The sequence below is a fragment of the Salmo salar genome, chromosome ssa18 (assembly GCF_905237065.1).
Source record: "Salmo salar chromosome ssa18, Ssal_v3.1, whole genome shotgun sequence".
Classification (NCBI taxonomy): Eukaryota; Metazoa; Chordata; class Actinopteri; order Salmoniformes; family Salmonidae; genus Salmo; species Salmo salar.
In genome coordinates this window covers 50,069,938-50,086,414 of record NC_059459.1, presented here as the reverse complement: position 1 = coordinate 50,086,414, position 16,477 = coordinate 50,069,938, and the positions used below count along the sequence as shown (strand labels likewise).

Below are 16,477 nucleotides of genomic sequence, written 5' to 3'. Positions count from 1 at the left end.
GAGAAGCACCTGAATGCTCACACAGTAGTCATTCATGTTTGTAAAAGATGACTTCAGAGCGCTCATAGGCAGGTTAAAGGAGACAGGCAAGCAGGTTCTCATTTCCGGGCCGCTACCAAGAATAGGTCATGGAATGGAATGCTTTAGTCATCTCTTCTGCCTTAAATGCTACTATTTCTCAATGGATTTGGAGTACATTGACAAGTTGACCACTTTTGTGAGAAGCCCCAGTTTTACAAGAGCGATGGCTTGCATTGAAATATGGAAAGGGAAAAAGTTATCTTATAAAATATTGACTCAAATACAGCCAAACCCCTGCTCAGGTAACTCATCTCATTCCAACTATTTCACAGCGTTATCATCGTACTGCTACAGATAACCATATTTCCAGGGGTATAGTCTGTAATAATCGTGTGACCACACATTTGTATTCCACTGTTATCTCTGTTTTTTAAATTGTACCTTTATTTAACTAGGCAAGTCAGTTGAGAACAAATTCTTATTTACAATGACGTCCTACCGGGTAACAGTGGGTTAACTGCCTTGTTCAGGGGCAGAGTGACCGATTTGTACCTTGTCAGCTCGGGGATTCGAGCCAGCAACCTTTCGGTTACTGGTCCAATGCTCTAACCACTAGGCTCGTAAAATAGGATAAGAGCGTCTGCTAAATGACTAAAATGTAAATGAACTCTATTCCACATCAAGTAACTGACGCAAGCAGTAAAATTTGATTTAAAAAATAAATAAATAAACACCTTATGGAACAGCGGGGACTATGAAGCAACACAAACATTGGCACAGACACATGCATACACACACACATGATAACATACACACTATACATACACATGGATTTAGTACAGTAGATATGTGGTAGTGGTGGAGTAGGGGCCTGAGGGCACACAGTGTGTTGTGAAATCTGTGAATGTATTGTAATGTTTTTAAAATTGTATAAACTGCCTTAATTTTGCTGGACCCCAGGAAGAGTAGCTGCTGCTTTTGAAGCAGCTAATGGGGATCCATAATAAATACAAACACAAACTTCTGCTCTGGTCTGCACTAGCTCTGGTCCAACTCTGGTCCTGGGCGTAGCTAGCTAGTTTGCATCAACTTCATGTAATTGTCAATAAAAGCCTTTGACACTTAAGAAATGCTTGTAATTATACTACAGTATTCCAAAGGAAATCTGACAAAAATATCTAAAGACACTGAAGCAGCAAACTTTGTGGAAATGAATATTTGTGTCATTCTAAAAACCTTTGGGCACAACTGTACACTACCATTCAAAAGTTTGGGGTCACTTAGAAATGTCCTTGTTTTTGAAAGAAAAGCTAATTTTTTTGTCCATTAAATTAACATACAATTAATTGATCAGAAATACAGTGTAGACATTGTTAATGTTGTAAATTATTATTGTAGTTGGAAATGGCAGATTTTTAATGGAATATCTACATAGGCGTACAGAGGCCCATTATCAGCAACCATCTCTCCTGTGTTCAATGGCACGTTGTGTTAGCTAATCCAAGTTTATAATTTTAAAAGGTTAATTGATCATTAGAAAACCCTTTTGCAATTATGTTAGCACAGCTGAATACTGTTGTGCTTATTAAAGAATAAATAAAACGGGCCTTCTTTAGACTAGTTGAGCATCTGGAGCATCAGCATTTGTGGGTTCGATTACAGGCTCAAAATTGCCAGAAACAAAGACCTTTCTTTTGAAACTCGTCAGTCTATTCTTGTTCTGAGAAATTGCCAAGAAACTGAAGATCACGTTCAATGCTGTGAACTACTCCCTTCACAGAACAGCACAAACTGGCCCTAACCAGAATAGAAAGAGGAGTGGGAGGCCCCGGTGCACAACTGAGCAATATCTGCCCCGTTGTCTTAAAGGACCCATTAAAGGACTATGCCAGTTCTGGACTTACTAGATTTACACATCTAGTTTTTCTGTATCTTTGTCAAGTAATGCAAGGGGAAGAAATGGCACAGCAGCCATTTTGGGAGGGGGTGTGGATTAAAAGAAAAAAAATTAAAAGAAAAAAAGCAGCTGTCATTTCATATTTTTAAATATAATTTTATAAAAAGTATTAAAACAAACACAGCCTCTTCCTCCCTCCCTCTGGTAACCAGAACCGTTTTATCCCATAGTTTGAGAAACAGACACCTCACAAGTCCTCAACTGGCAGCTTCATTAAATAGTACTCGCAAAACACCAGCCTCAACGTCAACAGTGAAGAGGCGAAGGCCAGCATTCAGGCAGATGTTAGAGGTGCTTTTTTACTGAAGAATGTGTTTGTTTCATATGATTCACATGTATTGTGTAATTGATGTGCATATACAGTTGAAGTCGGAAGTTTACATACACCTTAGCCAACTACATTTAAACTCAGTTTTTTCCCAATTCCTGACATTTAATCCCAGTAAAAATTCCCTGTCTTAGGTTAGTTAGGATCACCACTTTATTTTAAGAATGTGAAATATCAGAAAAATAGTAGAGAGAATGATTTATTTCAGCTTTTATTTCTTCTATTTGGTAGCATTGCCTTTAAATTGTTTAACTTGGGTCAAATGTTTCTGGTAGCCTTCCACAACCTTCCCACAATAAGTTGGGTGAATTTTGGCCCATTCCTCCTGACATAGCTGGTGTAACTGAGTCAAGTTTGTAGGCCTCCTTGCTCGCACACTCTTTTTCAGTTCTGCCCACAAATTTTCTATAGGATTAAGGTCAGGGCTTTGTGATGGCCACTCCAATACCTTGACTTGGTTGTCTTTAAGTCATTTTGCCACAGCTTTGGAAGTGTTTTTGGGGTCATTGTCCATTTGGAAGACCCATTTGCGACCAAGCTTTAACTTCCTGACTGATGTCTTGAGATGTTGCTTCAATATATATACATAATTTTCCATCCTCATGATGCCATCTATTTTGTAAAGTGCACCAGTCCCTCCTGCAACAAAGCACCCCAACAACATGATGCTGCCACCCATGTGCTTCACGGTTGGGATGGTGTTCTTCGGCTTGCAAGCCTCCCCCTTTTTCCTCCAAACATAACGATGGTCATTATGGCCAAACAGTTCTATTTGTTTTTCATCAGACCAGAGGACATTTCTCCAAAAAGAACGATCTTTGTCCCCATGTGCAGTTGCAAACCGTAGTCTGGCTTTCTTTTTTATGGTGATTTTGGAGCAGTGGCTTCTTCCTTGCTGAGCGGCCTTTCAATTTATGTCAATATAGGACTCGTTTTACTCTGGATATAGATACTTTTGTACCTGTTTCCTCCAGCATCTGGGATTGATTTGCACTTTTCGCACCAAAGTACGTTCATCTCTAGGAGACAGAACGCGTCTCCTTCCTGAGCGTTATGATGGCTGCGTGGTCCCATGGTGTTTATACTTATGTACTATTGTTTGTACAGATGAACGTGGTACCTTCAGGCATTTGGAAATTGCTCCCAAGGATGGTCCAGACTTGTGGAGGTCTGCAATTTCTTTTCTGATGTCTTGGCTGATTTATTTTGATTTTCCCATGATGTCAAGCAAAGAGGCACTGAGTTTGAAGGTAGGCCTTGAAATACATCCACAGGTACACCTCCAATTGACTCAAATGATGTCAATTAGCCTATCAGAAGCTTCCAAAGCCATGACATCATTTTCTGGAATATTCAAAGCTGTTTAAAGGCACAGTCAACTTAGTGTATGTAAACTTCTGACCCACTAGAATTGTAATACAGTGAGTTATAAGTGAAATAATCTGTCTGTAAACAATTGTTGGAAAAATTACTTGTCATGCACAAAGTAGATGTCCTAACCGACTTGCCAAAACTATAGTTTGTTAACAAGAAATTTGTGGAGTGGTTGAAAAATGAGTTTTAATGACTCCAACCTAAGTGTATGTAAACTTCCGACTTCAACTGTAGATATGTATAACATAATTCTTATTCATTGATTTGTGGGCCATGGTTCTGACGGACCTGCTCTGACTTGGAGCCAAGGCAAGGCCACTGGTACTATTCATCTGGCAATTACATAAACAATAGCTAACCTAACTTTAACATCTTCTGACAAAGCAACTGTCTTGATGATTCAGAGGTTGTTGATTCTGCTCACCCCAAGTCTTTAGTGTCACACTCCTAATGGAAACAATTACACTAGACAATTAGTCCCTCCAGGATATCGTGGGAACTTTTTGTGATATTTGCAGGCAAAAATGCTTGATTTTGCTGCAGCAATTGTGATATTTTGCATGGCAATATGCAATGATTTTGTCCAATTTGTCACAAAAATGCGCTGACGTGGGAAAAGGTTTGGCTTGATTGAACCAAATTATGTGGTAAATGGGCAGTGATTGGTGAAAATTGCGAGTTCTCGCATAATATGCAGGAAATTGTTAATTTTGAAAAACAATTGGCAATTGCAGAATCCTAGAAGGACTGACTAGAGCAAATGACACCCTGGTGTGTGGTAAGTCCTTCGTATATATGCACCATTATGGTGAATTTCCACTAAGGATTTACCCTGGTGTTTTACTAAAAAGGCTCAGACTTTTGTTTTCCACTTCCACTGCCCGGCTCCAGAGAGTGACTCACTGGGCCATGGCCTCCGATGACTTGCTCTGACTTGGGACCAAGGCGAGGCCACTAGTACTTTTCAGCCAGCATTTAAATAACAATGGCTAACTGTGAACATGGGTTAACACCTTCCACAGTTAACACCTTCTCACAGAGCAACTGTATTGATGATGCAGGGTTCATTGGTTCTGCTCTTCTCAAGTCCTAAGTGTCAGCCCTAGCTATGGAAACTCAGTTCCAAAAAAATATCACAATACATTAACATAATCAGTGGCGACACACTGGTACTGCTAAAATTAGATATGTGAATGCCAAAGAGATTGAGGGGAAGGAGCTAGGGCCTATATGAACTGGGCCAGACTTACATTTCTCTTACGGCTTCCATTCTTTGTATGTACTGTGGAGGGCATTTGTAACCCCAACGCCTTCTCAATGTCTGTAAAAAAAAAAAATCCTCATAATAAAACTTCTTGCCATGGTACTACAGTGACATGACACTACAAGCATTTTGAATAATGGACAAGAGAAAGAAGGATGTGGTTTCTAATACTTTCCAGACAACAGCTCACAAACTCAGAGGGGCATTAAGAGTACCTGTGAGAATCTGGTCAATCTTTTCCACGACCATGTCGGCGTCCTCCTCAGAGAAGCACATGGGTGGTTTGAACTTGAGGACATTGCGATGAGGACCATCTGCACTTAGTAGGATGTGTTGTTCCTTCAGTCTGGGGAAACAGAGTTTGGAACTCCATATTTGTCCTAATGAAACAAGCATACTGCAATATCTGTTCTGGGTCTACAAGTCTCTAGTGGATCAATTACAATTAAGATTTTCAAGAGAAGATATGTTTCTTGACTTAAGACCATCCCCCAAGTGCTAAACTATGGTTTAGTTTACTATAGTACAGCCAACTATAGCCACGTTTACACTGGGGTTGAGACAATGGCTGTCAATGACGAGTATGTCCAAACGTTTACATAAACGGTGTTGTAACACTACAACTAGTAGGTGCACAACGATTTTTGGTCTTAATATGCTCATATAACAACTGCACGTAGTTCATGTGTGCTTCTGCATTGCTCAATTTATAAACTTTTATTCAGATCATTACAATACGACACATCACCGGTATCATGTGATGTTTGAAACCGAAACCAACATGGGTCTTAAAAATACTCACAGAACTTGATCCTAAAAAAATAAGTCGGAATCCATGGCAAATTGTGAATTAAAAACCTATTCTTGATTTGAAAATGTGCTATTTGATTTAACATGATTCTAATTGATAAAACATGCTTCTATGTGTGATTTACATGGCTTGATAAATGTGCAGACATTTTATAAACTGTGTTTAATCTCATTTTAAGAACTGACCATATGCTAAAATGCAGTATAAAAACGAAGTACGTTTTATAAATGTCTAAAAAGGGCCTAAATGAGTCACTCACTTGTAAATTATGTCCTGGGCTTCCGCTGTAGCAGGGGTCAGTTTCACCCGATCTCTCACAAGCTCCGCCCCAACAAACAGGCCACGACCCCTATTAGACATTACATCATCACAGTCTGACCCCTGACACACACAGAGCTTTTGTGAACCTCTGTCATGTTGAACGTGTTGTTACCAGCTGCATTTCTAAGAATCCTGAGGGCCCTCGGAGTGTGGTGTCAGGAAATGCACATGTAGCGAAATGCTTGTGCTTCTAGTTCCAACAGTGCAGTAATTTCTAACAAGTAATCTAACAATTCCCCAACAATTACCTAATACACACAAAGCTAAAGGGGTGAATGAGAATATGCACATATAAGTATATGGATGAGCGATGGCCGAGCAGCATAGGCAAGGTACAGTAGATAGTATAAAATACAGTATATACATGTGATATGAGTAATGTGAGATATGTGAACATTATTAAAGTGGCATTGTTTAAAGTGACTAGTGATCCATTTATTAAAGTGTCCGGTGATTGGGTCTCAATGTAGGCAGCAGCCTCTCTGAGTTAGTGATTGCTGTTTAGCAGTCTGATGGCCTTGAGACAGAAGTTGTTTTTCAAACTCTCGGTCCCAGCTTTGATGAACCTGTACTGACCTCGCCTTCTGGATGATAGCGGTATGAACAGGCAGTGGCTCGGGTGGTTGTTGTCCTTGATGATCTTTTTGGCCTTCCTGTGACATCGGGTGCTGTAGGTGTCATGGAGGGCAGGTAGTTTGCCGCCCGGTGATGCGTTGTGCAGACCGCACTACCCTCTGGAGAGCCTTGCGGTTGAGGGCGGTGCAGTTGCTGTACCAGGCTGACCATTGGTACTAAGATAAGGACCCTGGGACTAAACACCTCCCTCTGCAACTGGATCCTGGACTTCCTGACGGGCCGCACCCAGGTGGTAAGGATAGGTATCTACACATCCGCCACGCTAATCCTCAACACAGGGGCCCCTCAGGGGTGCGTGCTCAGTCCCCTCTTGTACTCGCTGTTCACTCATGACTGCACAGACAGGCACGACTCAAACACCATCATTAAGTTTGCCGATGACACAGTGGTAGGCCTGATCACCAACAACGACGAGACAGCCTATAGGGAGGTCAGAGACCTGGCCGGGTGGTGCCAGGACAACAACCTCTCCCTCAATGTGATCAAGACAAAGGAGATGATTGTGGACTACAGGAAAAGGAGGACCGAGCATGCCCCCATTCTCATCGACGGGGCTGTAGTGGACAGGTTGACAGCTTCAAGTTCCTTGGTGTCCACATCACCAACAAACTAACATGGTCCAAGCACACCAAGACAGTCGTGAAGAGGGCACGATAAAACCTATTCCCCCTCAGGATACTGAAAAGATTTGGCATGGGTCCTCAGATCCTCAAAAGCTGTTTTTCAGTCTCTTGGTCTCAGCTTTGATGCACCTGTACTGACCTTGACTTCTGGACAATAGAGGGGTGAACAGAACGTGGCTCGGGTGGCTGATGTTCTTGATGATCTTCTTGGATTTCCTGTGACAGTGGGTGCCGAAGATGTCCAGGGCTGGCAGTGCGGTGATGCGTTGTGCTGACCGCACCACCCTCTGGAAAGCCCTGCAGTTATGGACAGTGCAGTGTGTGTGTGTGTGTGTGTGTGTGTGTGTGTGTGTGTGTGTACCTGATATCCCCCACCAGTGGATGCTTCTCCTTCTGCTGCTCCAACAGTCGCGTCAGGTAGCCCCCCACCCGCAGCGCGTTGCCTTGGAGATCCTCTTTCTCAATCACGTCCAGCACAGCAAGGCCAATGGCACAGGACACAGGGTTACCGCCAAACTGGGAAATCCAAGTTGCAGAAAACAGTCAGGTCATGTACAACTGGAAGACAAATCGGCTGGGAATTGGCCAAATTAGCTAAATTTCACCTATTTACATTTATACTGAGTATATAAAACATTAAGGACACCTGCTCTTTCCATGACATAGACTGACTAGGTGAATCAAGGTGAAAGCTATGATACCTTATTGATGCCACTTGTTAAATCCAATTCAATCAGTGTTGTTGAAGGGGAGGAGACAGGTCAAATAAGGATTTTTAAGCCTTGAAATAATTGAGACATGGATTGTGTATGTGTGTCATTCAGAGGGTGAATGGGAAAGACAAAATATTTAGGTGCCTTTGTACAGGGTATCGTAGTGTCAAGAACTGCAACACTGCTGGGTTTTTCACGCCCAACAGTTTCCTGTGTGTATCAAGAATGGTCAACCACCCAAAGGACATCCAGCCAACTTGACACAACTGTGGGAAGCATTGAAGTCAACATGGGCCAACATCCCTGTGGAATGCTTTCGACACCTTGTAGAATCCATGCCCCGATGAATTGAGGCTGTTCTGAGGGCCGGGGGGGGGACGACGACTCAATTTTAGGAAGGTGTTCCTAATGTTTTGTACACCCAGTGTATTTACAATTAGTTAGCTTCACTCTTTTGATGGCTACCTTCTTGCCTCCAAGCATGAAGGAAGGAGTGTTTGGTAGCTAGCAAAAGAGTGAAGCTAACTAATTGTAAATACAGTGTACAAACATTAGGAACAGTTAAGTTAACGTTTGACGATTTATGTAACCACTTGGTTGCTAATCCTCTTACCGTGTTGAAGTACTCCATGCCAGAGTTCTTGAAGGCCTCTGCTACCTCTCTTGTGGTGACCACACATGACATGGGGTGCCCGTTGCCGATGGGTTTGCCCATGGTGACAATGTCAGGCACAAAGTCTTCTCCCTGTAGCTGGAAGGCCCAGAAGTGGGTGCCAACACGGCCAAATCCCACCTGCACCTCGTCAGCGATGAATAGGCCACCAGCCCGGTGAACATGTCTGTGGGGGAGAGGAACAGTGCAGTGGTATGGAAGTACTCGTGCACACACACACACTGCTGCAATTTTTCAGCTACAAAACAACAAATGTATTTACTTGCAACACAAAAATACATCTAATTAAAAGTTGCCTCTTGTGCTCTTTCCTAAATAACAATAATGTAAATGTTAGCCAATTCCCACCAAAAAGTTATAAGATTGCCAATCAGATCACAATGCATCTTATAACACCCAATTTCAGTGTGGCGATGGTCCAATCGCAATCCAAAAATAGCAGGTGTAAATGGGGTCTTATAGTGAGTAAATGCAGTCTCTTGGTACATACTGTGCCACTTTCTGGAAGTAGCCTGCAGGGGGAATGACTTGCCCACCACAACTCTGCAGCGACTCTGCAATAAAAGCAGCAACCTGCACAAGAGAAGAGCACATCAGACCCAACACCATGTCTCCCCTTATGTCAACACACACAGATAGGGGAAAGACTTGTCCCAGGTAGTGTCCCAGGTCTATGAACCTGTGAATTCCTCTCTTCCCTTTTTCATAACAGTGGAGTCTCACTTTTTGGCTAACATTTAGCCACTCCCAGCCAAGAAGAAAACAATCTCACTAAGCCTTAAAGCTCAATAGCAACAAGATGAAAAATATATGGTTAAAGGGATAAGATGAGACTGCATCATACAGCAAAAGGTCCATTAGGCCAGCTTGTCTTCTGGGAGAATTGCATTGTAATCCATCCATTTCCATCTCTTTGCCTTCTTGGGCTGCCATCACTTCCATCTTGCTACTGAACTGGGAATGATTGATGTCAGAAAGTAAAGATGGGACCTTCCATTGGATTTGGCTGTGGATCTCCCAGGTTTTTCCTGGAACAGAGGGTTAAGCCAGCCAGTGTCATTGGCCCTGGGAAGCCCCAGAAGAGCCCCTGTAAATCAGTGTAACCAGGGGACAGGCAGATCTGTGGAGTTCCTCTATGCAGCCCATTCTCGGCCCTGACCTGAGAGTGGGAGAAACAGCAAGAGAAGAGATAGGAAAGACGGGAGGGAGAAAAGAAGGAGGGGTGGAAGATACAATTATTATTGCCTGTGTTGGGGGAAAAAACGGGAAAAACAGGCAACTTCCTTTGTGTATGGGCAGTGCTTGATTTACGCAGGAGCTCACCAGAACTGAGCACCTCAAATGTTCTACATTGTGTGATGGGTAAATGGTTAGGCTATTTCATGTTAAGAAAAACAACACTGGACTACAAAACATTAGAAGAACTTAGAAGTACAGTCCAGATTTGAAGACCACATCTTGCAGTCATCCTGTACAGGTACCTAAAGCCTAGACAGACTGCCATCTACTGTAGATAAATGTGACCTGTTTCAAGAAACTAGGTGTATGTCTCACATCACTACTTCACAGGAGAGGCATAGAAATATAAATATGTTTTTTGGCAGAAATGCCTTATGGAACATGTGAACTTTCATGTGCCTTAATAACAAACTTGTATGCCATCTGTAAATATGAATACAATTGTTAAATAACGAGCCTAGTTGGTTTAGCCACGGAAAAATACAGGAACCTTCTCGCTAGCCATGATTGGCTGAGATAATGGATGGGCTGGACATGCTGAGAGATGTTCGGATTGGTCTGCCATGTAACGTGCTTCTGTCTATAACATCAGCTGCTAAGTAAGTGTGGATAATCCTGTCTATCGCTGCTTTTTTGAAAGACATCATGAAAAACTGAAAAAGTTTTGCTACTGCTCTCAACATTGCTGCCTTGAAGTTAACACCACTATCAATAAAGCTCAGTGGGAAAACGTTGAGATGGACTACTTTCTGGAGGATGATCGTGCCATGCTGACTCTCTCTGAAAATGAATCAGACAATGAGTAAATCCCTGATTTACATTTTAATCATTTAGCAGACGCTCTTATCCAGAGCGACTTACAGTAGTGAATGCATACATTTCATGCCTTTTGTTTTGCTTTTTTGTACTGGCCCCCCATGGGAATTGAACCCACAACCCTGGCGTTGCACACACCATGCTGGCGTTGCAAACACCATGCTCTACCAACTGAGCCACAGGGAAGACATTTAAACAGGTCAACATACACAAGGCTGCGGGGCCAGATGGATTACCAGGACGTGTGCTCCGGGCATGTGCTGAGCAACTAGCAGGTGTCTTCACTGACATTTTCAAAATGTCCCTGATTGAGTCTGTAATACCAACATGTTTCAAGCAGACCACCATAGTCCGTGTGCCCAAGAACACAAAGGCAACCTGCCTAAATGACTACAGACCCGTAGCACTCACGTCCGTAGCCATGAAGTGCTTTGAAAGGTTGGTAATGGCTCACATCAACACCATTATCCCAGAAACCCTAGACCCACTCCAATTTGCATACCACCCAAACAGATCCATAGATGATGCAATCTCTACTGCACTCCACACTGCCCTTTCCCACCTGGACAAAAGGAACACTTATGTGAGAATGCTATTAATTGACTATAGCTCAGCGTTCAACACCATAGTACCCTCAAAGCTCATCACTAAGCTAAGGATCCTGGGACTAAACACCTCCCTCTGCAACTGGATCCTGGACTTCCTGATGGCCGCCCTCAGGTGGTGAAGGTAGGTAGCAACACATCTGCCACGCTGATCCTCAACACTGGAGCTCCCAGGTGTGCGTGCTCAGTCCCCTCCTGTACTCCCTGTTCACCCACGACTGCATGGCCGCATGACTCCAACACCATCATTAAGTTTGCAGACGACACAACATTGGTAGGCCTGATCACCGACAACGACGGGACAGCCTATAGGGAGGAAGTCAGAGACCTGGCCGTGTGGTGCCAGAATAACAACCTATCCCTCAACGTAACCAAGACTAAGGAGATTATTATGGACTACAGGAAAAGGAGGACCGAGCACGCCCCCTTTCTCATCGACGGGGCTGTAGTGGAGCAGGTTGAGAGATTCAAGTTCCTTGGTGTCCACATCAACAACAAACTAGAATGGTCCAAACACCAAGGCAGTCGTGAAGAGGGCACGACAAAGCCTATTCCCCCTCAGGAAACTAAAAATATTTGGCATTTTTCCTGAGATCCTCAAAAGGTTCTACAGCTGCAACATCGAGAGCATCCTGACTGGTTGCATCACTGCCTGGTACGGCAATTGCTCGGCCTCTGCCAGCAAGGCACTACAGAGGGTAGTGCGTACGGCCCAGTACATCACTGGGGCTAAGCTGCCTACCATCCAGGACCTCTACACCAGGCGGTGTCAGAGGAAGGCCCTAAAAATTGTCAAAGACCCCAGCCACCCCAGTCATAGACTGTTCTCTCTACTACCGCATGGCAAGCGGTACCGGAGTGCCAAGTCTAGGACAAAAATCCTTCTCAACAGTTTTTACCCCCAAGCCATAAGACTCCTGAACTGGTAATGAAATTGCTACCCAGACTATTTGCATTGTGTGCCCCCCAACCCCTCTTTTTATGCTGCTGCTACTCTCTGTTTATCATATATGCATAGTCACTTTAGCTATACATTCATGTACATACTACCTCAATTGGGCCGACCAACCAGTGCTCCCGCACATTGGCTAACCGGGCTATCTGCATTGTGTCCCACCCACCACCCGCCAACCCCTCTTTTACGTTACTGCTACTCTCTGTTCATCATATATGCATAGTCACTTTAACCATATCTACATGTACATACTACCTCAATCAGCCTGACTAACCGGTGTTTGTATGTAGCCTCGCTACTTCTATAGCCTCGCTACTGTATATAGCCTGTCTTTTTACTGTTGTTTTATTTCTTGACCTACCTGTTGTTCACCTAATACCTTTTTTGCACTATTGGTTAGAGCCTGTAAGTAAGCATTTCACTGTAAGGTCTACACCTGTTGTATTCAGCGCACGTGACAAAGAAACTTTTATTTGATTTGACATGGTAGAGTCTTCTGATGACAATGGTGGGGAAAAAACGGTGTCGTTGTCACAGAAGAAGTTGACCGAGTTTTGAAATCAGTGGAATGCCTAGTGGAAGCAGAGAGATGATTGCCAAATGCGGAGAGTTCCCAAAGAGAACACAGAAAGAAGGCAGTTGGATAAAATACCTGTCTCCGGATTGCATCTTCAAACTAAGGGCAATCATGGCATCCATGACAGAGGTAGGAGCGTTCATCCATGTTTACAGGTAAGAATCTAGCTACATTTTCAGATATTATAAGTTGCTAATTTAGTCAGAAAGTCGTTTTAATTGCAAGTTCAAGCGTACTGTTAGCTAGCTAGCTAAAGTTAGTTGGGTGGCTCGCTATTCGAGATTATGGTTCATTGTTTAGCGAGCTAGCTAGCTACATGTCTAAACAAAAGACCCCACTATGCAAGTAACCATTTCACTGTACCGTTTACACCTTCTGTATCCTGTGCATGTGACAAATAAACTTAGATTTTATTTGATATATTGTGTGTTTACCAGAGACGGTAATGGGATGAACAACATGACCTGCACCAAAGTCAGATTACGATATAGGCCAAGGACAAGATAAAGTTTATTTGTAATACATATTTTTGCTACTACTTTCACAACTTTTAGGCTTGAAATCTTTGGTTGTTCACTACACTGTGAATCCTTAAAGAGATGGGTGGGGCTTTAGAGGGTGTGAACAAAGCTGAATGAGTGTAGACAAAGAAGAGCTCTCCAGTAGGTGTACCAAAACATTCAAAAGTGGGGTTACAAGTTTATCAACTTTCAAAGAATAATTACTTTCTCATTGTTCCTCAACTGCAGTGTATGATATACAATTTTCTAGCTCAGAGTCTCCACTTTTATCCAATGTAAAAAACACTTTCAAACTTTGCTACATAGGACCGAATCCAGGTAGTGGGTCATAAATGTGACCCGATTCAGGAAACTAGGTGTGTCGCAAGTCACAACTTCATAGGAGAGCCGTTTGAACGTAAAAAATGTTTTGGGTCAAAATGCGTTTTTTGGCAGAAATGCCTTCTGGAACATGTGAACTTCCATGTGCCTTAATTACAAACTTGTATGCCATCTGTAAATACGAATACAATTGCTAAATTGCAAGCCTTATTGGTTAAGCCACAGAAAAAGTTGCAACCTTCCCACTAGCCATGATTGACTGAGATAATGAGTGGGCTGGACATGCCGAGAGAGGAGTTCAAATTGGTCTGCCATATTCAAGGCTTCTGTCTATTTGAGCTCGCCAGTCTGTGTTGGTAATCCTGTTGAACAAGGCTTTTTTATTTATTTATTGTGTGGTGGAGCTGCATAAGTGTTGCTCTCCACTTTCTGGAAGATCAAGTTTTGAAATCCGTGGAATTAGAGTATGATAGCTAAAGAGATGGAGAAAACACCTGTCTCCGGATTACATCTTCAAACTAAGGGCAACCATCGTATGGCATTCCTGACAGGGAGACACGTCCATCATGCATGATGATGTATACAGGTAAGATAGTCTAGCGTTAGCTAGCTAAATTTTCAGATATTACACGTTTATAATTTTGACAGAAATTGGTTTCATTTCAAGCTAAAGTGTACTTTTAGCTAGCTAGCTAACGTTAGCTGGCTGGCTCCCTAGCTGACATTATTATTTGTTTCCCAGAGCCATTTGCTTTTCTAGTTAGAGCCTAATGTAAGGCATTGTTGGCACTTTGTTCATGGTTGTTTAACTTGCTAAAGTTAGCTGGCTCGCTCGTTAGCTAGAGTTAGGTGACGTGTGATCTTAAACGTTGTTTACCTAGCTTGGTTCATTGTTTACCTAGCTAGCTATATGTCTTAAGCTAAACTGTACTGTTAGTTAGCTAGCTAACGTTAGCTGGCTGGCTCCCTAGCGGAGGTTATTATTCGTTTCCCAGAGCTGTTTGCTTTTCTAGTTAGAGCCTATTGTTAGGCATTGTTGGAACTTTGTTCATTGTTGTTTAACTAGCTAACATTAGCCGGCTGGCTTGTTAGCTAACGTTATGTGATGTGTGTACAACACCCGTTGAATATGGCCGGTGTCAGTAAACGTAAAAAAAAGCGTAATGAAATTGTTTCCAGCAGAGCTGGTTAGGCTGTTTTCATGTTACCCAGATGTAAACAAATCATCGGTCAGTGTGTCAAGTGTGCACTCCGAGAGGGAAACAAGATGGGTGGGGCTAAAGCTTAAGAGGGTGTGAGCGATGCTGAATGGGTGTAGACAAAGAAGAGCTCTTCACTAGATACCAAAACATTCAAAGGTGATTTTCTCAAAAGTGAGTTTACAAGTTGATCAAATTTCAAAGCATAATTACTTTCCCATTGTTCCTCAAATGCAGCGTATGATATACCATTTTGTACCTCTTAGTCTCTACTTTTATCAAATTTAAAAAACACCATTTCACATTATGCTACATAAGACCGAATCCATGTGGTGAGTCACAAATATTAACCTCTTGACGGTCGCCTAGGATAGGGGGCGCCACAGCGCATTTTGAAAACAATTCGTGCCCATTTTAAACGGCCTACTACTCAAACTCAGAAGCTAGGATATGCATATAATTAATACTTGTGGATAGAAAACACCCTAAAGTTTCTAAAACTGTTTGAATGGTGTCTGTGAGTATAACAGAACTCATATGGCAGTCAAAACCCCGAGACAGATCGAAACAGGAAGTGGAATTCTGAATTCTGAACTCAACTTCATCACGTTGCCTATTAATCACACCGTGAGCTATGGTTCATTGAGCACTTCCTATTGCTTCCACTAGATGTCCCCAGTCTTTACAAAGTGGTTTGAGTCTCCTACTGTTAAAACTGAATGAATGAGATGCTGTGGAACGTGGTCACACGGAGAGGGCCATCACCATTATGACGCCGGCGCCCCTGGTTACCCTCCCCTTTCGAAACGTTTTGAAACACAATGCAATCGTCCCACTCGAATCTTATTGGCTCTCTTGTTGAAAAACGCCCTGAAGATTTATGTTATACAACGTTTGACATGTTTGAACGAACCTAAATGGGAAAAAAATGCTTTTTCTCGAAATGGCTGTCCCGCGGCCGACGGAGCATTTTGATCAGCCTTCAGAGTAATTTTTTCGAACGAAAATACATTTGTTGTGGACCTGGGATTTCTGGAAGTGCTTTCTGATGAAGACAACCAAAGGTAAGGGATTATTGACAATAGTATACAAGACTAGATGTGATATGCGATTGTTCCAAGATGGCACTGACCTGTAACGTTAGCCTATTTTTCAGAGTATCGCATCCCCTTTCATCGCAAAGTATGATTACCCAGTAAAGTTAATTTTAAATCTGGCATTACAGGTGCTTTCAAGAGATATTCATCTATAAATCTTAGAATGACAATAGTACATTTTAAAAATGTTTTCGAATAGTAATTTAGTAAATTGTAGCTCTGTTTCATCGGATGCATTTGAGGGAAAATAGTTAGTCAACGTTACGCACCGATGTAAAATGCTGTTTTTATATATAAATATGAACTTTATCGAACAAAAGAATGCATGTATTGTGTAACATGATGTCCTAGGTGTGTCATCTGATGAAGATTGTCAAAGGTTAGTGCTGCATTTAGCTGTTTTTTGGTTATTTGTGATGCATGTGG

The 16,477-nt window shown here is 42.4% G+C and overlaps 1 protein-coding gene across 1 annotated transcript in view; it reads right to left on the bottom strand.

Annotated features, from left to right (window-relative positions):
- Nucleotides 1-16,477, bottom strand: part of etnppl (ethanolamine-phosphate phospho-lyase) — a 33,007-nt gene that overhangs the window by 1,032 nt on the left and 15,498 nt on the right. The window contains exons 7-12 of the mRNA XM_014155455.2: nucleotides 9,212-9,294; nucleotides 8,662-8,887; nucleotides 7,697-7,851; nucleotides 6,015-6,104; nucleotides 5,160-5,290; nucleotides 4,931-5,001 (exon numbers count right to left, since the gene is read on the bottom strand). Coding sequence (XP_014010930.1) covers nucleotides 4,931-5,001; nucleotides 5,160-5,290; nucleotides 6,015-6,104; nucleotides 7,697-7,851; nucleotides 8,662-8,887; nucleotides 9,212-9,294 — 756 coding nt within the window. The remainder of the gene's footprint in view (nucleotides 1-4,930; nucleotides 5,002-5,159; nucleotides 5,291-6,014; nucleotides 6,105-7,696; nucleotides 7,852-8,661; nucleotides 8,888-9,211; nucleotides 9,295-16,477) is intronic.